The 20,697-nt window shown below is 54.8% G+C and overlaps 11 protein-coding genes across 11 annotated transcripts in view; 6 read left to right on the top strand and 5 right to left on the bottom strand.

Annotated features, from left to right (window-relative positions):
* Positions 1-266: 266 nt before the first annotated feature.
* Positions 267-1,655, bottom strand: K489DRAFT_386454 (HAD-superfamily hydrolase; the record flags this gene model as incomplete). Its single annotated transcript, XM_033606224.1, has 2 exons — positions 267-302; positions 375-1,655. The coding sequence occupies 2 exons, from the start codon at positions 1,653-1,655 to the stop codon at positions 267-269; spliced, it is 1,317 nt and encodes a 438-aa protein (XP_033462964.1).
* Positions 1,656-4,142: 2,487 nt separating this feature from the next.
* Positions 4,143-6,176, top strand: K489DRAFT_367203 (uncharacterized protein; the record flags this gene model as incomplete). Its single annotated transcript, XM_033602843.1, has 2 exons — positions 4,143-4,400; positions 4,530-6,176. The coding sequence occupies 2 exons, from the start codon at positions 4,143-4,145 to the stop codon at positions 6,174-6,176; spliced, it is 1,905 nt and encodes a 634-aa protein (XP_033462965.1).
* A 118-nt stretch (positions 6,177-6,294) lies between these two features.
* On the bottom strand, positions 6,295-8,513 carry K489DRAFT_428379 (uncharacterized protein; the record flags this gene model as incomplete). The annotated part of the gene is made up of 6 exons (XM_033608337.1): positions 6,295-7,522; positions 7,681-7,813; positions 7,868-8,077; positions 8,139-8,155; positions 8,221-8,261; positions 8,331-8,513. The coding sequence occupies 6 exons, from the start codon at positions 8,511-8,513 to the stop codon at positions 6,427-6,429; spliced, it is 1,680 nt and encodes a 559-aa protein (XP_033462966.1). The 3' UTR covers positions 6,295-6,426.
* A 1,119-nt stretch (positions 8,514-9,632) lies between these two features.
* K489DRAFT_313151 (uncharacterized protein) lies at positions 9,633-11,647 on the bottom strand (the record flags this gene model as incomplete). Its single annotated transcript, XM_033600915.1, has 3 exons — positions 9,633-11,183; positions 11,325-11,421; positions 11,496-11,647. The coding sequence occupies 3 exons, from the start codon at positions 11,645-11,647 to the stop codon at positions 9,633-9,635; spliced, it is 1,800 nt and encodes a 599-aa protein (XP_033462967.1).
* A 634-nt stretch (positions 11,648-12,281) lies between these two features.
* K489DRAFT_331436 (mitochondrial carrier protein-like protein) lies at positions 12,282-13,432 on the top strand (the record flags this gene model as incomplete). Its single annotated transcript, XM_033602141.1, has 2 exons — positions 12,282-13,047; positions 13,207-13,432. Coding segments are annotated over exons 1-2 (960 nt in total), but the record flags the coding sequence as incomplete, so codon positions are not given.
* Positions 13,433-13,723: 291 nt separating this feature from the next.
* On the top strand, positions 13,724-14,701 carry K489DRAFT_102108 (uncharacterized protein). The gene has a single exon (XM_033598838.1). The coding sequence runs from the start codon at positions 14,010-14,012 to the stop codon at positions 14,556-14,558; it is 549 nt and encodes a 182-aa protein (XP_033462969.1). The 5' UTR covers positions 13,724-14,009; the 3' UTR covers positions 14,559-14,701.
* K489DRAFT_102113 (uncharacterized protein) lies at positions 14,702-15,482 on the top strand. The gene has a single exon (XM_033598839.1). The coding sequence runs from the start codon at positions 14,845-14,847 to the stop codon at positions 15,337-15,339; it is 495 nt and encodes a 164-aa protein (XP_033462970.1). The 5' UTR covers positions 14,702-14,844; the 3' UTR covers positions 15,340-15,482.
* Positions 15,483-15,964: 482 nt separating this feature from the next.
* On the top strand, positions 15,965-16,347 carry K489DRAFT_102132 (uncharacterized protein). Its single transcript, XM_033598840.1, has one exon. It carries the CDS (start codon positions 16,018-16,020, stop codon positions 16,297-16,299), a length of 282 nt encoding a protein of 93 aa, XP_033462971.1. The 5' UTR covers positions 15,965-16,017; the 3' UTR covers positions 16,300-16,347.
* A 1,953-nt stretch (positions 16,348-18,300) lies between these two features.
* Positions 18,301-19,290, bottom strand: K489DRAFT_313519 (uncharacterized protein; the record flags this gene model as incomplete). The annotated part of the gene is made up of 4 exons (XM_033600942.1): positions 18,301-18,473; positions 18,530-18,700; positions 18,765-19,174; positions 19,244-19,290. The coding sequence occupies 4 exons, from the start codon at positions 19,288-19,290 to the stop codon at positions 18,301-18,303; spliced, it is 801 nt and encodes a 266-aa protein (XP_033462972.1).
* Positions 19,291-19,567: 277 nt separating this feature from the next.
* Positions 19,568-20,202, top strand: K489DRAFT_291682 (uncharacterized protein; the record flags this gene model as incomplete). Its single annotated transcript, XM_033600197.1, has 2 exons — positions 19,568-19,882; positions 19,993-20,202. Coding segments are annotated over 2 exons (525 nt in total), but the record flags the coding sequence as incomplete, so codon positions are not given.
* Positions 19,792-20,697, bottom strand: part of K489DRAFT_392333 (MFS general substrate transporter) — a gene marked incomplete at its 5' end in the record, with an annotated part of 2,757 nt that continues 1,851 nt past the window's right edge. Inside the window, one exon of the mRNA XM_033606731.1 lies at positions 19,792-20,479. Coding sequence (XP_033462974.1) covers positions 20,249-20,479 — 231 coding nt within the window. The 3' untranslated portion in view covers positions 19,792-20,248. The remainder of the gene's footprint in view (positions 20,480-20,697) is intronic.

A 20,697-nucleotide genomic window follows, 5' to 3' on the forward strand; every position in this document is an offset into this window, starting at 1 on the left:
CCATGTTGCTCCAAGGGAAGAGGCCCTTTTCGTGGGGGATACCATTCTAACTTCTTTTGCCCCCCCTCGCCTCTTCGCGGAGGAGGAAACTTCAGTTGGAGGATGCACCCGAGGATTCATGACAAACCCTTGGTTTGTCCGCCCATCTCCCGTCATATTCCTTTCAAAAACAAACAACGCCGGGCGCCGAGTCATTCATCACTCTGTCTGTCTGTCTGTCTGTCTGTCTGTCCCGCGTCAGTCCTTCTGCATAATGGGAAACCAATCTAAGCTTTAATGCTGTCCATGGGATCCGCGCGAGTCTGCGGTCCAGGTGTCGGGGTCAAAAGATCGTCTGAGATCGCGGATCCCTTGAGGTTGAATTTCCCGGGGACATCGAGGGCGTGTTTCATGAGGCGCTTCTGCTCGCGCTGTTGTTCGCGCTGGATGCCGAGGTTGACGGCGTCGAGGACGTGGTCGACGATGACGCGAGGTTGGTAGCGCGGCTCGGTGCCCGGCTCGTACACGCCGGTCTTGACGAGGATCGAGTACCAGGTGTTGTCCGAGGTCGTGTTGAACTCGTTGGTGCCGCGGATGTCCGATTCGGGGGTGTCGCCGACGAAGTAGACCGTCTCCGGTGGGGCGTCGATGCCGTGGGTGTCCTTGCGCCATTGCTTTAGTAGACGGGTGGCGAAGTGGAAGGTGCCCATTTGGGGCTTGCCAAAGGCGACTGTCTCGAGAGGTTTGCCGGTTACGGCTTTGAACATCGCTTCGACGGAGAGCCGGAGAGCGCCCATTCCTAGTCGAGTCAGGTCGTGAGATGCGGACCAGACGACGTCGTTGTGGGAGAAGAAGATTGGTGGGCCTTCGTCGAAGGTCGCCGAACGTGTGCCGAGAACTCCGCCCTTGGACATGAGCACATCGAGGATGATCTGCTGATCGCCCGCCCAGTCTCTGCTGTCTGCGAAGACGAAGATGGCTTCGATCTTGGTGGTCTTGAAATCACGGACACGGGAGTTGTCCAGCTCCTCCTGTGTAAGTTTGCGGAATGGTGTGGTGTCCGGGTTGTCCTTGATGATATCCCCGGGAGTAACGACGTCTTTGAAACCGTATCCCTCTGCCACCTGTCGGCACTTCTCGCCTTCTCCTCCGATGACCAGAACGGTGTTGTACTTCTCGGCCATTTCCCGCATTGGTGTGTGTCCACAGATGAACTGACCGGGTGAGACTTCGATCTCCATCTGTTTGCTGAGTTGGATGCATCGCTCTTGCTCAGTCTTGCCTCCTCCGTTGGTAACGAAGATGTATGGGACCTTGATTCCCCATTGATTCTGGCCGTTGAGCACCTTCATGGCCTCGACAGCCTCCGGGATCGGTCGACCACCACGAATGAGTACACCGTCAATGTCGAAAGCAAATGCGAATTTGTCGGTGACTGTGGTCTCCGGAGGTGTAGAAGGAGATTCTCCAGATTCGCCGTCTTCGATCTCCAGACGGGCCATTTCCATAGCCAGTGCGATTTCACTGGCACCACCGGGATTTGACAGAAGCTCTGGTGGCACGACCACGGTTGGGCCGCGCACGTTGAGTGAGTCTAAGGTCACATCCTCAGAGCTTACTCTTCGCACCTTCTGAGCTCCGGGCCGCGAAGGGATATTGATAGTCTTGTCTGCCATCTTGTCGGTCTGAAGTCGGAGTCACACCCAGGTCCGATGATACTGGAGGAGATCAAGTGCAGAGGAAGGGCTCGGAACACTTTCTACTGATCAATAGATATGAGAGGAAATGAGGAATAGGTTTGCGAAAGGGAGAGAAGTAGGGAAGAGAAACAGTTGAAGGGTGAGTCAAGAGGAATACTGCGCGGACGATATAGAAAGTAGTTCGATGCGGTGACTGCACGGAAGCGATGATCACATCCTACCTTTCGGATGGCCATGGGCTCGGCGCAATGTTTGATTGGAGACCAGGGACACCCCTCCTTCGACCCAGTGAAGGCCACTAAAACCTCGTGGAGGACGACGAGGATGCACGGCGCGTTCGTGACGATGATGACGCTGATCACAACGGTTGAACCCAATTCGGCCATGGACATCATTGAGCAGCATAGGCGCCTAAATGGCGCATGGATGGGCTCAGATTCAGACCGGCCACTAGTCGGAAATGCTCGACATGAGAATGAGGTTAAGGTTAAATCTGTGGTCGGGAGTTGCAGGTCCGATCACAGAACAGCACAGGCAAAAGAGAACTGGACCGAGATGTGATAAGGACCAGCTCGCGCCGACCCTGCGAGCAGTCGGGGTGAGATTAGATCTGCTTGTGTACGCGAACGAGGAGTTTCTGTTGATGTGATGATGATGATGATGATGATGATGGTGGTGGTAATAATTTTGGTAATACATGCAGGAGGTGCCTCCAATGATAGTGGGGCTTTGGAGGTGTTCCTGCCCTATCTTTGCTCCGACTACCGATATCATTTTCATCCTTTCACCGCGGCCGCTTGCCATCGGTCTTGTCGTCGTATCCAGCACTCGCTCACAGGAAGTGAAACAGTCCCTGGCCTTGGAATCAATGCTTCCTCACTCCGAGCAATTGTTCTGGTGGGTTTCATAGGCTCAACCACGGGACGATCGCTTCGGCACCATCTCGGCAGCGACATCATCGCTCGTCTGTTGCCGATCGTCCAACGCGTTAAATCGCACGTGAAACCATTTTGAGGGGGAGATGTGAGTGGGGCAAATTTCGGAGACGGCCCAGTGACCGTTCCAATTTGTGTTGTGCAAAATATACTCAGCTTGGGCTCGCATCGGCCAGGATTTTGGCTGAGCCCGCAACATGTAAATAATTTCGTCAAGCTGTAACCGTTGCTGGCGATTCCGGTTTTTATCAACGATTGCTCAGTAGGCATCACAGCGTCCTGACGACCAAAATCTGTCTTGCCGAGCAGGACGTGCAATGAGGCATATTGTGCCTAATCTGCAAGAGAGCCATGTGCTTGACATGATCGGCGTGGGCCCGTTGCACACCAGCGGCATTTCTGCTCCGTTGTTTTCCGAAATTTCGACCTGCAAAGAACAATTTCTCAGACCGATGTCGCCCGATTGTAAGATCCTTGGTAGTCAATTCTCACTTTGTCCTACATTTTTCTTGTCGACGTCGGGAGAAGCCACTTATCGCAGATGTTTACTTGCCAATTGAGTGAATTTCTTCACAAGACAACGTGAAGCTCCGGTCGCGTGATGTCCACAACATGGCAGTGAACTGTGCATGGCGAATTGAACTGTTGAGTCGTCTTATCAAATGGTAGATGCTCTCTCCCGACTTTCATCACGCGAGTTGTTAAAGGATACCCCGTTCCAGCACTTTCACACCATCTTGCCCGACACGATCCTTGTCGTCAGCTTTCATGCGCTTTCCAAATGACGGATTTCGTTTGATGGGTGTCGTTCTTTCCACGCGTTGATGCTAAATTCTGCATGCTGCAGCGCTCAAGCATGCGAGGTGATCTCATCGTGCAGCAGAACTCTTGTCCGTCCTTCTAATGAGTGACATCGGGTGCCTTTTCGAAAGGCCGTCTACAGTGTGTACCACATCTTGTCCCGACTCGTGTCCGCACCGTGCTCAATCAATCCTTCAATTAGGCCCAACAATGGAGCTTCCGACCACTCATGAATGTCCACAATGTGCTGCGAGGGCTGCATCAGGCGTTCGGCTCGGGTTGCCGTTCCTAGACCTTGTGACTGCATTCAGCCTCCGTGGCCACGGCTCATGATCAATTGTCCGAGCCGCGATACTACTTGGATGACAATCCTTGCAATCAAAACCCAACAGCCTCGCTGCCTTTCGAGGACTTCAAAGACGATTGCAAAGCAATTTGCCCGTTTCCGTAAGCCGATTGTTTGACTGTGACTAGGGAAGGTGACTGAGAATAGCCTCCGGTGGTTGCGTGGTCAGGCGGCTGATGTTGAGGAGCCGAGAAAAAACTCATCGAATACTGCAGTTGGAGGAGATTGAATTCAAATAGCTTCAGAGCGTTGTAGACGCGGTTGAAGTGATATTGTTGTATTTTAGACGTCGGAGGTGATGTCCTCACAACACTTGTGCTACACTGATTGCTCCGCGTTGTCGGCATTCTTGTCGCCCGACCTCACCTCGTCCTTTGCCTCATGACACAACCAAGCTCTCGAAACACAAGTTTCATTGACGGCGTTGAGCTTTTCGAAATGGACTGGACAGGAGGTTCGAAGCGGCGTTTTGCCGATCGTAAAGGCAATAGCACTCTGCAAAAGCAACGAGCTCACTTCGCCAAAGCCAGAGCAGCTGTCTTGAAGCGTTCTTCTGCCCCATCGACTTCCCTTCGCAACTTCCGGCCTGACTACAATAAGGCTGACCAGGCAGCTGGAAACGAGTACGAAACGATACAGGTACAACCAGATCGATGTTGAGCAATATCTAGCGGACAACGAGCTGACAGTGGATAGATTACCAGCCAAAGTCGTTCTAGCAATAGAAGTTGGTCAGAGCGATCACGCTCGGCCTCTATCGCTTCTCAGACACGATCAAAGAACTCGAGGAAGCGCTCACATGCCGAATCCATCTCGAGGTTCCCTGGTGAGCAACATACCGGCGACGATGCTCTCGAGGTCTGTCGACAGCAATTGAAAGCGAAAAACGATTGGTTGGGGCTGTCCGCAGCCCGACCACTCCAGATCGCTTTTCCCACACACGAAGACAAAGCTGCCATCGGCAAGAGACGCAAGGTCGGACGTACAAATTCTGTTCGTGCCAGGCAGCCAGTAGCTGTACAAGAGGCCCCTCTTTTTGCAGAGTGTCCGTTTTTCGAGGAGCATCTCATGAGCGGAGCTTTGGTACCACCGGCTGATGATGAAATCAGAGTTAAAATTGGTACAGATGCATTCGAGAGCCAGACACTACCATCTCGAATCTCCAGAACTCCGGCAACGACCCATATTCGCAATATCTCCAGTCATTATAGACTGCCTTCGGGAGATATGAGTGGACCTAGTCCTATCGATAGTGGCGGCCTTACACGTGTTACTGATCCGAACGAATGGCTTGGGGTCTGTAGTGATCAATGTGTTCAAGACATCGCTGATGTGCATGCGAGAGAACATCATCTCGCGCTCGGTGGCCATGCAGACATCGATAGCCTGGAAGACTCGGTGACGGTTCCTGCCATACCCGGTGAGCTACTATCTCTACCGTCACCTCCAGCAGCGCCGTCCGCAAATGTACCTCAGATCGCGTCTTGTGACCTGTTCATTCGGGAGCCATCGAGGCCCGATCGTGGCACGCCTCTCCAAGATCAGAGTTTACATATTGCCACAGCGCCAAGTCTTGCAAGGCCATCTCCTGTTGTAAACAGCGTTGAGATGGACGAGCAGAATTGGCGACAGTTCCTCGAAGTTGATCCGGATCCTTACAGCGAAGTCTCAATAGTAGTACTGCGTTCTTCAAGCCAACATCTCACGGCATCGACAATGATCCCACCTGCAGCACGTCCGAGCCCTCAGAAAGTATTGCTCGAGCAGGACCACGTGAGAGCCGAGGAACCTGAGACCTATGAAGCGCAGAGGTCTCAGAACAGACCAACACCTTCTGCTGATCAGAGCGTTTTAGTAACCAGCCACGGAGGTCTCTCGCCGTCCGCTTCTCTCCAGCAGATTCAAAGGTTGGTCAATCTCATACCCCCTCGTACAGATTTTCGTAACGAGACTGTCGCCGATGAGGACATGTGGCGACGCTTCGTCATCGGAAGCCAAGGCAGCGACAACAGCTCCAGCACCCACCGCAACCCACGCGTTGTTCGTGAGATGTGCGACTCAGAGATCGAGCCCATGTCGAGCATCATTAGTTCCGACAAAGCGACAGTAGCGACATCGCGGCCTGCTGCAACCACAATGGCGGAGCTTTCCGAAATATGCGACAATTGCGAAGGGAAAACGATTGACAACTTTCCATTGCAAAAGTCCTTGTCGGTTGTGGCACAGGCATCTACGATCCACCATGGCTTGTCCGATGAAGAATCTCAGCTGTCGGAGGTCGAATCAGAGGCACCTGAGAGGCACACATTGGCAGTCTCGCTGGATCCCAGGCGGCGATTTAGAAAACCTGTTGATATCGCACCTGTCGCACGCATAAGTACTCGAAGCGGGCGCGTTGCTGGTCGGAAAAGCTGAAGGGTTGAATACGAGCGATCATCTGATGGCTCCGGATAGTTGTAAGGGTGATGGACGAACTTTTGTCGTTATTCGCCTTAGTCACATCAGTCTATGGTTCAACTTCAAGGTAACAGCAAGGTATATGAATGATCATAGTTACTCTTCATGATGCAATAAATCGTGAATTCGTTATTTCGCTCCAAAAATACATTTCAACAACAACACCAACAGTACAGCAGACACCGCTTTTCCGTAGCCAGAAGAGCATTCAAACCACTCCCTTGGGAAGGTCCATCTTGTTCGGGTACACAACGCCCTTCTCTTCATCCGAAACATCCGCGGGCAGCGCTCCCTCGGCCAAGGTCTGTCCACCAAGGAAATCCTCATCGACCTCCATCCATCGATCACTGCACGCTGGGACCGGGGCGAACTTGGACAATGCCCAGTAAGAACCCGAGGCGACGATGAATCCGCTGAAGAAGTTGACGTTGTAAATGTATGTCGCGCCGATGGGGACTTCGACACCAATGGCGCCCGCGAAGCCGACGACGTTGATCAGAATACCCGCAATATACGCTGCGTAGGCGCGCCAGTTGACACCCAGAGTGTAGTAGTATGGGCCGCTTGGGAGAGCGCTGTACAGATCGCGGGTCTGCAGGTAGCCTTTGCGGACGATGTAGTAGTCGCAGATCATGACGCCTGCGATGCTGGAGAGGAAGACGGAGTAGGCGGACAGGTAGGTGGTGAAGTTGTTGGTGCTGGCGAAGAAGTTCCAGGGGCACATGACCAGGCCGAGAAGTGCGCAGATGTAGCTTCCGCGGCGGATGTTGAGCCATCGGGGCAGGAGTGCGGTCATGTCGGTACCGGCGGAGACGGAGTTGGCGGCGATGTTGGTGCCGAGTTGGGCGAGGGTGAAGGCGGAGGCAAGGACGAAGACACCAAAGCGGGTGGCACCGGAAGCGTTCTCCTCGCTGAGGAAGTTGCTCATAAGGTCGAGGGGAGACCAGATTGGTTTGCCGAAGATGACGGTGGAGGACGATCCAACGATGATGCCGATGAAGCTAGTCAAGGCGAAACCAACGGGGATGGTGATGAGTTGAGGTAGGAAGGCATCACTCGGCTTCTTCGCGAAGCGCGAGAAGTCGGGGTCGTTAACAATTAAAGTTGCGAAATTGGCGATTGAACTCATGATTCCCTTTACCATCGCCCATGCGAGAGCTGTCCCGCCAATGGACGCGGGTTGTTTGACGATCGGGCCGATGCCATTTGCGCGAACGACAGCCCAGATGAAAAACGCTACACCAGCGGTGGGGACGACGTAGGCCTTGACTGTGAATAGATGACGAATTTTGTGAACGGGGAACCTGATTGAATATTTCGTTAGTTTGAAGATTCGGGAGTTCGAGCTTGAAGACTCGGGAATTCGAGTTTGTAGACTCGAGGACTCGAGTTCAGGACTCGGGAATTTGAGTTTGTAGACTAGAGGACTCGACCATTGACGGTGGAAACAGGGTGAACGTACCAGAGGAACGGTAAAGATCCAGCCCAAAACAGAAAGAACGAGACAAAGTCCATCGTGCTCAACACACTGGATCCCTGGATCGTGTTGTTGCTACCAGTCAATCCATATGACAACCAGGAGGGCCAGATTGCCCCTGCAAAGTGTCAGCCAGTGACCTCGAAAAGTGTCGACGAGAGGTAAGACTCACGGATCATCAAAGAGACACAGGAGCCACCGATCCATGCCTGGACACCGTACCAGACACACGCCATGGCAGCACGGTTGAGGACCGGCCAGAGGGAGCCCCAGATACCGAAGGAGCTACGGGCGGCGACGGGGAACGAGATGTGGTACTTGGCACCGATGCGACCGGTCATGCAGATGAAGCAGGCAGCGATGGAGTAGCCGATCCAGACACCTACAGGCGAGAATCAATTAGTCGAAAACTCACGGGCGTCATTGAATATTCGGCGACATACAGAGCCATGACTGCCACCTGTGTTGAATCATCGTCAGCAAATGAATATGAAAAGCATCGAGGATTGAAAACAGTAGACTCACCAACTCAGTCCATCAAGGATAGCAGCAGAGCTGATCATCCACTTTTGGGATCATTGTCAGAGAAATGGGAACGTTCTGCCATTGACTTCGGAACAGGGTTGAACACCAACCGTATTGATGTTGAAACTGTCCGAGATCCAGAATGCGACGAAGTTCATGGCGCCCCATTGGCGGCGCTCGGGTTCCACGGGTTTTAGATCCTCATTGGCAAGCATCAGCTGCTTGGAGGTGAGGCCCGGCTCGCTTTCGACGGCGAGCTTGTCGAAGAAGCGGGAGACTTTGGAGGATCGCATCGTGATTGTTATGTGGTGAGGATTGACCGGCGAGGCCAGGTGAAGGGGTAACGACTTGGGTAGTATAGAAGAGATGTGCAATGGCTCTCAGTGCATGAGAGAGTGAGGTTGCGAATGATCAATTTCCTGCGGACTGTGATTGGTGGGTTCACCGAATCGGATGGTCTGAGAAAGTGCTCTGGTAGCGAGATCTTCTTGTCGAAAGTTGGCGATGCGATCATATATATGTCTTTTCCCATGAACTCAGGAGCGGCCGCGGAGTTCAAGGTTGAAAAGGAAGTATACAGCACGACCCAGATCATTGTCTTGCTGTGCTCGTCGCATTTCACGTCGATGTAACGATCATCCGATGCCACACACAAGCCATGGACAATGCAGACGAGATACCAGATAGCGAAAGATTAGCCACCAGATCTGCGCGGGAACCACACTGCAGTGCGGCAGACGCCTGGCCCACCACCATACAAAATTATCCAGTTATCAAATCCTATCGAGTCAGCCTGATTATCTCTCCCCAGGTACTTGGGTACTTTGGCGGTGGAGGGTCCCGAGCATCACTTCGCCGTCGGCGGCCGATGGTTGTTGGAGTGCCAGTCGCGTGGGTGGTCCGAAGCGATCGTGCGTATCATTCCCGTCTGGCGTCCTAGGGCTTCGCCGCTGCAGGTGGGGAGGAGGCGTAATTCGACCCCGACTCGACGCTGCAAACGCGAAGACTTTCCCGAATTCGAACCTCTTGGCTGTGGCCGCCACGCGACAGACTCGCCCGGACCGCCCGTTCTTTTCCGTCGCGGCAGTTGTGATTGGCAGAGGTGGGAGCGAGATCAGTTCCTTATCTATGGCTTGCACCGGAAATGGAAGGGTTCTGGAAATCGACCAGGACTCGACCCTAATGATGGGCATGTAGTTGTTGTGTACACTCACTCACAGTAGACTCTACTGCACGGCTATCGGCACCGGCAAGAGGGAGACGATGAACTCTCTGAGGCACGGATTGGAGTCTCCGATGTGGGCTCTGTGCGTCATGGTCGGCAAAATTGTCCTGGAAGAAATCCCGGTCGCATTGTATCCGTAGGAATCCATCTGTGACCATTAAAAGCCTAGGCCACACCAGCACGGATGTTACAAATTTATTAGATCATTCCGCTCAGAGATGCCCGGCATCATGAGTCCTTGGGTCATAATAGAATCCATCTCATTGGCGAAGAAATCTCCATCGTCCAGAGGTAATGGAAAGTACAGACTCCAGTCGATTGCATCATAATCGAATGAGTTCGTCGACATGTTCATGTTTTCTGCCGGAACGCCGTCTCCGACAGGCATCTCGGTCGCGGCGGATGGGAAAGATGTGCGTGATTGAATAGTGGGGTTCGAAACCAAGTAATTGATGTAATACTCTCGCAGTGTTACTGCCGCCGAGGTCACTCGGGCGGGCCCCGATCTGGGATCAACCTGACTCAGGCGCTTCCATAAGGACATAATTTTATCACAGTACGTGTCCAGTTGGAGGCTTTCCGGCGCAAGTACACTGCCATAGGTGTTGCCAGGAGCCGTTGTCGCGACGTACAGTTTGAGAAGCATGTAGAGCGCATAGAGTGCTCGCGAGGTGTATGATAACACCGGCAAGGCCATGACCTTATTTGTGTCCATGTGCGCGTAGAGGTCGATAATATTATGTAGAGCTGAGCGCAGTGCGAATAGAGAGGTTACGTGGTCTTCGCGAATCACGGGGCGTGGGAAGTCCAGAGCGGTCAGCCGATCAGCTATGAAGGGCGCTGCGAAGGACTGTTGATTAGTTGTGGTGTGCAGGAGCGTCTCATGAAGATATGCCGTCGCCACGTGCTCCCAGATCAGAATTTCGGGGACGTAGAGTGTGCTTGGAAGAAGGATTTTCCACTCCGAAATCATCACATTGCAATGCCGAACCTGTTGCTGGAAATCTCGGTCGCTGATGTCGTAAACCTTAGTCGAGTCGTTCAGGCCAATCTCCTTCAATATCTGAGCGCAGAGCCGCTCGGAGCGACAATAATGAATCAACCAACGATAGGTGGGTAGGGTCGAGCCGGAGGCGTGGAGGAACATCAAACATGTGTCATGATATGCAGACCATGGGGTCCTCGTGGCACGCCTCGAAAGGTCAGCTAACAGAGTTGACATCAGGTGACAAACAAGGAATGTTGCTGCCGCTTCCACGGTGCTGATATCTTGTCCGTGGGCCGTGATCGCCATCGAAAATCGTGCCGATGCTGGGTCTGCAATGCCAATATCAATGGCCATTCCTTCGGCTATGGCGATCAATTGAGCAGCGGCTAGATGTTTGTGCTTTGCTGGCGAACGGAACCACGCAGTGGTGATGAGCAGAGCCTGCATGATTTCTATAGACTTTTCACCCTCAACAATACTTCTGTGTGACAAAGTATGCAGCAGGGCTTGACCGATGTCCTCTTGCATTTGGTCAAATAATAAACCAGGACTTGCAGCGAAGATGATGGCGTGAAGCAGGATAGGTCGGTTTGCTCTCATCGTTTCAAACGAGCAATCACCTGTTGGGACGACCAAAGGACATATGCGTACATAGTCATCTATGTACCGGCTAAGACACAATGCTTGTAGGTGAACAGGCACTATCGCATCCAATGACTGCAGCGAGCCAGCCTTGTCGCCGGACAAGCCCTGAGGAGGACTCGATTGTGAAGCGGAGGAGGACCTGCCCTCATCGAGGCTCGTCTCCAGCCTCCGTTTCTTTTGTGCAGCCGGCGGCGATGGAAGCTTGTCGGACTCAGTCGTCTTGGGTGTTTCATTTTGACCTTCAACAGCATCATCGGGGTTGGTATCGGGTTCTGTGATCCCTTGGGCTTGGAGCAGTCTTGTGAGGGCGGCGACTTTGGCTTCCAGCTCCTGAACGCGGTCTCTGTCATGACATCAGCACTGATCGTACTGCCAGAGTCGCCAACCATGACCGTGTCCAACATTTACTACACATACTTCTGCCGTTGAGGCTTGGTCAGAGTACATATCTTGTCCAGCCTGAGACATCGCTCGCAAGGCAGTGATGCTTCGGGATCGGTGCCCAGGCTGCACCTCGTCTTGATTCGCGAGCAGGCTTCGCAAGCACGACCGCGCTTTTGGGTGGACATTTTGGACTACTCGTCATTCATTTTCCCATCAGACTTGGGGTGTGGACTCGAAGCGATCACGAGAACGGAGCGTGAAGCCCGAATTGGTTGAGTTGACTACGCCTAGGTCGGTCGCGCCAGAAATATGGTGAAGGACATCGGTCGATGACTGCTGCAAAGTCTATTTTTTGGTATAGCTAAAGCGCGTAAGGCTTGCCAGTAACATGGAGCGAGATCTTCGACGTTCGCAGAAGGTCAATGGCTGAGGCAATACAGACCATGACCCAAACACCTTGTCATCTAATCTATGCCCAATTTGCACACGTGATTCTCTAGGGATCACCACAATGATGAGAAATTGCACAACATCCCCATCCGTCACGATCCTCATGAGCAGTACTGCACGTCTCATCTGAACTTCACTTGGTGATACCTTTTACAGCTAGAAAAGCATTAGGGTTGCAATTACGGAGCACTTCTCACGACGACAGCAGCTCTGTACGGTATACTTCGTAATCGAGTGTCGACACCTTGATGACGTAGATACCCGACATCGGCAGTTCAAGCTTCACATCCCCATCGAGTGAGCATTGGAAAGAATAAACGACCTGGGAAAACCGCCGCAGCAGAATTCCACTTCACACACCACCCACCTACCCACCAACCTCTCCCCTCCCTGCGCAGTAGATGTCCGCAAACAACAATGTCGATATCTGGATAGCCGGAGCCTTCGCGGCCTTCACCGTCGACCTGGTCGTCTATCCGCTCGACACGATCAAGACCCGCTTCCAGAGCCCGGACTACGCGCGGCTGTACCGCAATGGCAGCAACACGGCCTTCAGCCCGGCCATGTTCCGCGGCGTATACCAGGGCGTGGGGAGCGTGATCATCGCGACTTTGCCCTCCTCGGGAGCCTTCTTCACGACGTACGAGGGCGTCAAGTCCGTCATCTCCAACCACAACCCGTCCCTCAACGGCTCGCCGTCGTCGTCGTCCAAGGGTTTCCTCCCGGCGCCGATCGTGCACGCCATCGCCTCGGGGACCGCCGAGCTGATCTCCTGCGCGATCCTCACGCCGGCCGAAGTCATCAAGCAGAACGCGCAGGTGGTCGACAACTCCTCCTCGGACCGGGCGCGGGTGAACGCGACGATGCAGACGCTGCGGCGCTTCCGCTCGAACCCGCTCGCGCTGTGGCGGGGCTACGCCGCGCTGGCCGGCCGCAACCTGCCCTTCACCGCGCTGCAGTTCCCCATGTTCGAGCGGATCAAGGAGGGCATCAAGGGATACCGGGACGAGAAGGGCCTGCGGACGCACTCCCTCTTCGAGAGCGGGTGGATCACGGCGGTGAGCGCGGGCCTCGGCGGGAGCGTCGCGGCGGTGGTCACGACGCCGGTGGACGTGATCAAGACGCGCATCATGCTGTCCGCCGCGGCGGAGGATTCCGCGGCGGAGGGGCAGAAACCCGGAGGAGGAGGAGAAGGAGGAGGGAAAGCGAAAGCGCCCAGCGTCGGCCAGGCGGTCGGACGGGCGAAAGACGCGCTGCTGGACGCGACGGGGAAATCCCTCGAGGCCGTCGCGAGGCCCGTCGAGAGCGCGAAGAGCGCCGTACGCAAATCGACCCGCTCGACCAGCCTGCAGATCGCGCGGGAGATCCTGCAGGAGCATGGCGTGAAGGGCCTCTTCCGCGGCGGCGCGCTTCGGGCGGCGTGGACGATGTTGGGGAGCGGGCTGTACCTGGGCGTATATGAGAGCGGACGGCTGTACCTGGCGGAGCGACGAGGGGAGAAGCTCGACCCGGAAGATCTCGAGTGAGCGCGCGTATCGCTTTCCTGTGATGGAACGACGGGAAGGGACGAAGAAGACTTGAGCATTTTTCCCATGAGGCGGGTATTTGTGTTAGTGAAGCACGGCTTTTTTCCCCCATGGCAGATCGCCGGTCTGCTTTTTTTCCGTGGAAAATTTTACTGCATCGATAGAGATTCATTAGAGGGACACTGTACTGGGAGTCGGCACGGTTTTCAACGTTTTTTTCTCTCATTGTTTTTGAGCACTATCATTTCTCTGCCGTCCGGAAAACGGGACAAATCCCCGCTGCCCGGGAAAAGAGAAAACAAGAAGAAGGAGAAGAAGAAGAAGAAACCCCCAAGACCACGCGGATCCGTGACGCCTCCGACCGAACCGAACCCGTGCCCACGAGCGGTGATGGGACTTCATCCCGCATTCATCAATCCAGGGACCTCGCTCGTTCCCGATCACACAGCAACCCCGGCGGCCCGCCCTGCAAAGGCCAAAAAGAAGAAGAAAGCAGAAACGCCGTTACTCGAAAAAGGCAAGGTTCCGGACGGGGAGAGATCCCGTCTCGACCTTCGCGGCCCACGGGAACATGGAACATAAGAGAAGAAGAAGGAGGAGGAGGACCGACATCCCGCGGCGATCTACGCGGCAGCTCCTTTTCGGGGACGAGAGGGGATTTTCTCCCCTTTCGGCGTCGAGAGCAGAGGAGAAGATGTCCCTTCTGGTCCGGTCGGGCCCCCTCGAGGGCCGTGGGGTCGGCGGCGTGACGGGAGCGTCTCCGCCCGACCATCGCTCATCGCGCCTGCACGCTTCAGATCCTCCCGCTGAGGACCTCTTCGATGCCGCCGAGCGCGGGTCCGAAACGCGGTCGAGGCTCGATGAGGGAGAAGATGAGTTCCTCGGAGAGCAGGGACCGCTCCTCGTCCTGCTCGATCTCCATGATGCTCTTCTTCCGCCGGATGAGGTAGCGGCTGGAGGAGTCGACGCTGCCGTTCCGGCTGCCGCTGCTGGCGCCGATGGAGAGCGAGGAGAGGTTCTGGCTGAGCGTCAGGCCCGGGAAGTGGTGGCCCGCGGCGCTGCTGATGCTGCTGAGGGGCGAGGTGATGAAAGACGTCGAGGGGGAGACGCCCGTGGGTGAGGATGTGTGCGGGATGGCGAAAAAGGACGTCCGTAGGCGTTGGAGGGAGTCCCGGGTGGAAGTCGTGGGTTGGGAGGGCGAGAAGGGCGATGGGCTTGTCGTGCTCGAAGCCATTTTGTCTTTGATGGTTGGTTCTCTTGCTTGGAGCGTTGGTTCTTGGAGATGGCTCGGATGGGAGTGGGGTTCTTCTTGTTCTTGTCGAGGCTGATATTAATTATGATACGGGTTTGATATGGTCGTGCAAGTCGTACGTCGTGATAGATGAGGTTGGAGGTCGGACGTGTAGATGTTTGTGGATGTTGGGATACGAAAGGGAAATGCAAATCTTTTTCTCGAGGTGATGAAGAAAAAGACTCGAGTGGTACCAAGAGTCAAACACCGGAACCAGCCAGCCAGCCAGCCAGAGGGAATGGAGAAGGCGGGTCGGCGAATCAACCGATATGTGTTGGTGTCTCCTGTTCAACCGGAGATTCTTCTGGGTAGCAATCACGCAGGGCGTCGCGACGTGCAGCGGATGGGTTCCAGGTACAGGTACAGCAAGCGGGAACCTCAATCCATCCGACAGGCGGCTGGACGCGTGAGTAGGAGATTTGGCACCAAACGTCTTTTCTTTCTTTCCCTTTCTGCAACCGTATACGTGAGGCGGATAGGTGAAAGGGTCAGCGAGAACAGGTTTCAACGGTGGAGATGTGGACATTTATCTCGCACCCGTCATGAGACCGACGGCCGGTGGGAGGAGTGTATCGATACATATGGGCGACGAGGTCGAGGGTCTGTCTGACGATGGGTGGTGTCGGCCGGGGCCAGGACGGGCAGGAATTCGCGCTCTCTGAGGTGCAGAGCAGAGCAGACCCTCCTCCGCCCATGTTCGCCCACCGACCTGACCCGATCCCAGGTGAGACACGGTGGACGACTTGTCCACCGGCGGCGAAAACAGAGTTTCACCCCAATCAGTAGTAGTAATAATCCTCATCATCATCATCATCACCATCATCGAGCAGGTCGTGTTCTGTCGCAGTTGGTCCAGAGGCGTCGGCCTGCGACATCCTAGACAAAAAAAGAGCAGATGGACGAAATCCATCGCCCCGAGCGGGCGGACTTGCCGATGCAGGCTGACCAGAACGAACACGGCGGAGAGGGCAGCGATCAATCAATTCATCAACCAATCCATCGATCCATCAATCAATTCGTCAGCCGATCAATCAATCAATCAATCCATCAATCCATCAATCCATCAATCCATCAATCCATCAATCAAATCAAATCAAATCGATTGATGACAACAATGATGACGGGCGCGATGCCTTCCGCCGGCGAGACGGGGGGGACCTGCCCAAGCGTCGTGCAGTAATACTAATGATAATCATGATGATGATAATAATATACGGTTCGTGGCCGTGACGCGTCGTTATTGTTATTATTATTATTATTACTATCATTCCAGTGTTAGACAAGCCCGATGCAGGCGGGAGGAATGGGCGTCGTTTTGCATGCCGGATCTGTTGAACCGGAATACCCTGAGCCAGCCTTTGCCTTCTTTGTCTCCCTGTTCTTCCCTTTTGCACCTTTTTTCGCGTGCGGCTGCGGGCGTCACGTCGCCTTGCCTTGCCGTGCCTTGCCATTTCTGGCCGGTCCATCATACGGGAGGCGGTGGGCGAAAGTGATGATGACAACGACAACGAAACAGAGCCCTTTTCGGCGCGCCTCCATGGTACGGTGCCGCAACGCCCGTGATGAATAAATAAATGTCACCGGAAACGTTCCCTCCCCGGCGCCTTCCCACCCAAGAAAACGTTCTCGACTCCTCCACGCTGGCCCAAAGTGATCGATTCTCGTGATCAGCCTGTCCCAAGGTTCCGTTGACGTGGTTGTTTCGTTTGACGAACACCTGGGCAAATTGTCGGATGATACACACGTCGATGTACGTCTCGAAATGGGGAACTCCGCGCGGATGCATGGAGCAGGTAGCGTGCTCTGCGCGCGTGCAGGCGGGAAACTATGGGAGAGCATACGCGGGAGAGAGTCGTGAGGGTGTGTGAGAAAGAGTGTGAGAAGAATAACGGTCGGTCCGTGGCTCGAGGACGGTCTGAACTCTGAAAGGTAAAACTCAACTCTCTGTCCTTTGACCGAGACATCGTGAGCCTATCTACATCATCATCTATACGCATTAGACTATGGACACAGAGACTAAACATGTCTCCTCCTCCTCCTCCTCCCCCGAAACATTCGGCGGCCTTCGCCAGTTCAACGTCGTCCTCGATCGATCCCTTCCCAGCGGCCCGGCTGGAGATCTCGTCTCCCTCAAACGGAGTCGCATTTCGCCAGCGTCCGAATCTACCCGCCAGGCGAGACATTTGATGCATAGCAGAGTGATACATAGATGACCGCATGCAGAGCCATGGCCTCCAGTCCGCAAAACCTCGCCGGGGGAGAGCCGAGAGAAGTCTTCGCGCCCCGCGACCCGTCTGTCCGAGTGGCCTGCGATCCTCCTGGGCACTCTGGCAAATCGCCCGGACCTTCCGCGTCGCCGACGATGTCCACGAGCGAGGACTTTTTGATGTGCGCCATTGAGCGAAGGACAGCCGCCGGCCTGGTCCCGTCCGGTTGATGGACCACTCGTAACCCCCGGAAGCTGCCTGCTGCGATCGCCCATCGACAAACATCCTCCCCGATGCGCTTGCTTGGCTACGTGACGATCCTCGGCGCGCTCAGGTGTCTTCGATCGTGACCTGGAAAGCGTACTGTAGTCTGCACGGAGTGGCATTGCATTGCATCAGGGCGACGCCTCGAATCTCCTCTGGAGCGAGTGACAATGTCGATCATTGCCCGTGAAACAGTTGTCTCTGGATGGGCTTCCCGGTCAATGACACTGATTGAGTTGAAATGAAATGATAAAACACTCCAAGTCTCATGGATCGCGCGATTTTGTGCAACATTTCTGAAGCTATACCTTTAAGGAGACTCAATGGGAATGTCCCTACCGCTGGGACGACGTCCTATCGCATTTGAAGTCACCGCGATCTGAGTTTCACATAATGTAATGCGAGAGGGGGCATGCCAGCGACTGCATCGATGGAAAGATATACCTACTACCGCGAGGTCCAATGCTTAAGCTTTGCCTTCGAAACCACATGATGACCCAAACTGCCCATCTGATGATTCCATCATCCATCCATCATTTGGACCGCACCACCTGCATTGTAATATACATCACCCATCCTCACTTCTCGGGCCCCACCCGTCCCACATAGGCCTCGTCTGTTTCAAAGGGATTGGAATGCTTCCCTATCATACCATATCATACCGACGCGCGAGCTCCCTGCCCTCCGCCGTGCTGTGCTCTCGGGCTTGCACTTCGGCTGCCCACCGTTCCACCACCACCGTGACCCGCCGCGTCGCCTCCATTCTCCATGATCATATGCCACGCCATGGCCCACTGAGCTGCGACATCTCCACGTCGGGTCCATCCTGGACGGGAGCTACAAGCGCGGAGGGGCTCCACAGACGTTGTTGCGTTCACGGTCGTCGCGAGGACGTCATGGTCCAAGTGGCCGTCTTCGAACCTGCGTCTCCGCACCGACGCAGACTTATCGGAAGCTGGTCGGTGGAGTAAACTGATGAACCTGGTCTCGCGGGTGCGGGTAACTTCTCTGAACTGGGATATTTTCTATTTCGTGAGCCTGCGCTGCGTTCAATGATCATGACACAGACCGAGCGACCATATGAATTGCAGAAGAGCCCGCTATGAACCGTTCCCGAGCCTGGCGAGTAATCTATCTTCTACGCCGTCCAGAATATACCAGTGCTCGATGACCTCCAGGTTCTCGGCCTCGCTGGCGAAGATCTTGTCGATGTCTTCTTGCCCGGCCATGGGGTTGGCGGGCATTTGCCCTTGGGCCATCTGTTGGGTGGCGGCTGGGAAGGGGGGGATTCGTCAGCCGGATGTCATCCTCGTCGTGTGGTGATCCCACGGGTCTTACCGTTGTTGCTCCCGAGGATGAAGTTGTACACGGGTTGCAGACCGAACAGGGTCAGGAAGTACCAGCTCAGGCTCGACACCCATCGCACGTCCAGGTCACGGGTGCCGACGCCCGCCTGTAACATCTGCTTGAACTGCGGCGTGAGCGGGAACGGAAGTTTCACTGTGTGCCAAAAGAGGGAAATCAGTCAGCCGTGTGCTTCACCCTGTAGGAAAGTTGCGAAAACCCCGATAGACCGTACTGATGACATATCCCGAGAAGAACGCGTTGATCCAGCCCATGATCAGAGTCTGCGGGACCATGGTCGCGACCTGCCCCTTCATCATGCCCATCATGCCCTCCATCATCGCCGGGTCCGACATCGGGTTGCCCTTGGGTTTCCCGCGGTTCTCCGGGTCCGCCAGGAACTTCCCCTCCCTCGCGCCATCGATGAAGTAGTCCTTCCGCCTCTCGAAGGCGGCTTTGGAGACTTGTGCGTGGTTGTTGCGGAGGTTCTGGCCGCGGAGGAGCCAGTTCCGTTCGCGGGTCTTTTCGATCGCCTGTCTCTTCGGCGTGACTTGCAGCAGGGTGCTAAGGTAGTGTCGCAGGATGCCGGTGAGGATCATCACCACGGTGATCGGCAGCAGGATCCAGTAGCTAGTTTTCCGCAGAGCGACGTTAGCGATGCTTGAGAGGAGTCATGGGGGCGTCCGGGATGCCTCGTACAAGAGTGCAGGATCCCGATGGATCTGCTGTTCCACCAAGCCAGCCATGATGGGCTAGAGTCGAGGAGTCGTTCAGTGGTGGAGATGTCGTGACTGAGCTCACGGGCATCTTCACATGAGGCAAGTCCCGATAGCTTGAAGCGACGTGCCAAGCCCTATGAACTCGACACGCGAGTCATGTTTAGAATGCCAGCTGGAAGCTGTCCAATGCAACCGAAGCGACGTGCAACATGATATTCGAGTATCGCGACCCTTGATTACTTCTTCTCGAAGCGCTCCCTCCGGTTCCCACCCTACAAAGTCGCGTGCCTCGAAAACGAAAATGGCCGAATCCAAAATCTCCCCACACAACCTCAACGACCTCAAGAACACCACCGACGATGCCTTGGGGAACTACCTCCGCGGGCTCTCTTTCCAACAGGACAATTCGAAGCTGGACGTGCGGTTAGCCCTGGGCTATGTATCCGTGATCATCGCCGGAGTCATCTTCTACGCCGACTGGAAACTGGGCTGGGAGGCGACGAAGGGCTGGACGGCCGTCGCCGTCGCAGCATATGCGGTCCTGAACGGAGGATTTACGTACTGGATGTGGGCGGTAGAGAAGGGACTGGTATTTGAGGGCAGCAAGAACGGGAAGAAGGTAAGTTGGGTGGAAAAGAGAAAATTCATTCTCGGTCCTCGGTGTGACCGCGACGATTTTCGAAGATCTCGCCCAGGCTGACCCATTTTTTTCCCGGCATGATCAATCAGATCGTTATCCTCTCCTCCCAGAAGAAGCACGATCCCACCTACTACCTCGACGTCACGACGACCGCGGGCCCCGGCGCGACGGCCAGCTCATGGCAGATCCGCGCGCCCTACACGACGTGGTTCACCGCGGACGGGGTCTTCGTCGCCAAGCCGTTTCAGAAGTGGCTCGCGAGTACGATCACGGCGGTTGGAGATGAAGATTTGAAGAACGCGAGCCGGGACGAGAGGGATACCCTGGCGAGTCCGGGGGTGCCGGTCAAGGCGGGCGACGAGGCGGGTGCGAGTGCGACTGGTGTACAATCAGAAAAGGCGACGAAGAGGGCGAAGAAGACTTAGAGCGTGTGCATTTGTAGGAATGGAAAATCGAAATTCTTGAAGTTGTGTTTGCAGGAGTTCTCGTGATTCTTCTGTGCAACAACATCTCCTGTGCTTTGTCCTCATTCATGGATTCGAATCCCATTTCGAAACCGATGTCCGCGCGGTGAATCTGCAGAGAGAGCCTCGCGAAAAGACGATGATTCTTATGAAGATTCGAAGTGTCACTCACGTCTACTCTCGGGTGCTGGACTTTAAAATGACTACTCCGCGCAATAGCATCGGATCAGGTGACCGAGCAGATGGCACAGGATGACGGCATTTCCATCCATCATGCATACTTCTCCATCCGTCATTCGTATCTGATATTTCCCCAAGACAGGTTACTGT

The sequence above is a fragment of the Dissoconium aciculare genome (assembly GCF_010015565.1).
Source record: "Dissoconium aciculare CBS 342.82 unplaced genomic scaffold K489scaffold_2, whole genome shotgun sequence".
Lineage (NCBI taxonomy): Eukaryota > Fungi > Ascomycota > Dothideomycetes > Mycosphaerellales > Dissoconiaceae > Dissoconium > Dissoconium aciculare.

What these genes read in the sequence shown, in the direction of transcription:
- K489DRAFT_102108 (XM_033598838.1), top strand. Translation starts at nt 14,010, where the DNA reads ATGGAACATAAGAGAAGAAGAAGGAGGAGGAGGACCGACATCCCGCGG.
- K489DRAFT_102132 (XM_033598840.1), top strand. Translation starts at nt 16,018, where the DNA reads ATGCAGGCGGGAGGAATGGGCGTCGTTTTGCATGCCGGATCTGTTGAA.
- K489DRAFT_102113 (XM_033598839.1), top strand. Translation starts at nt 14,845, where the DNA reads ATGTTTGTGGATGTTGGGATACGAAAGGGAAATGCAAATCTTTTTCTC.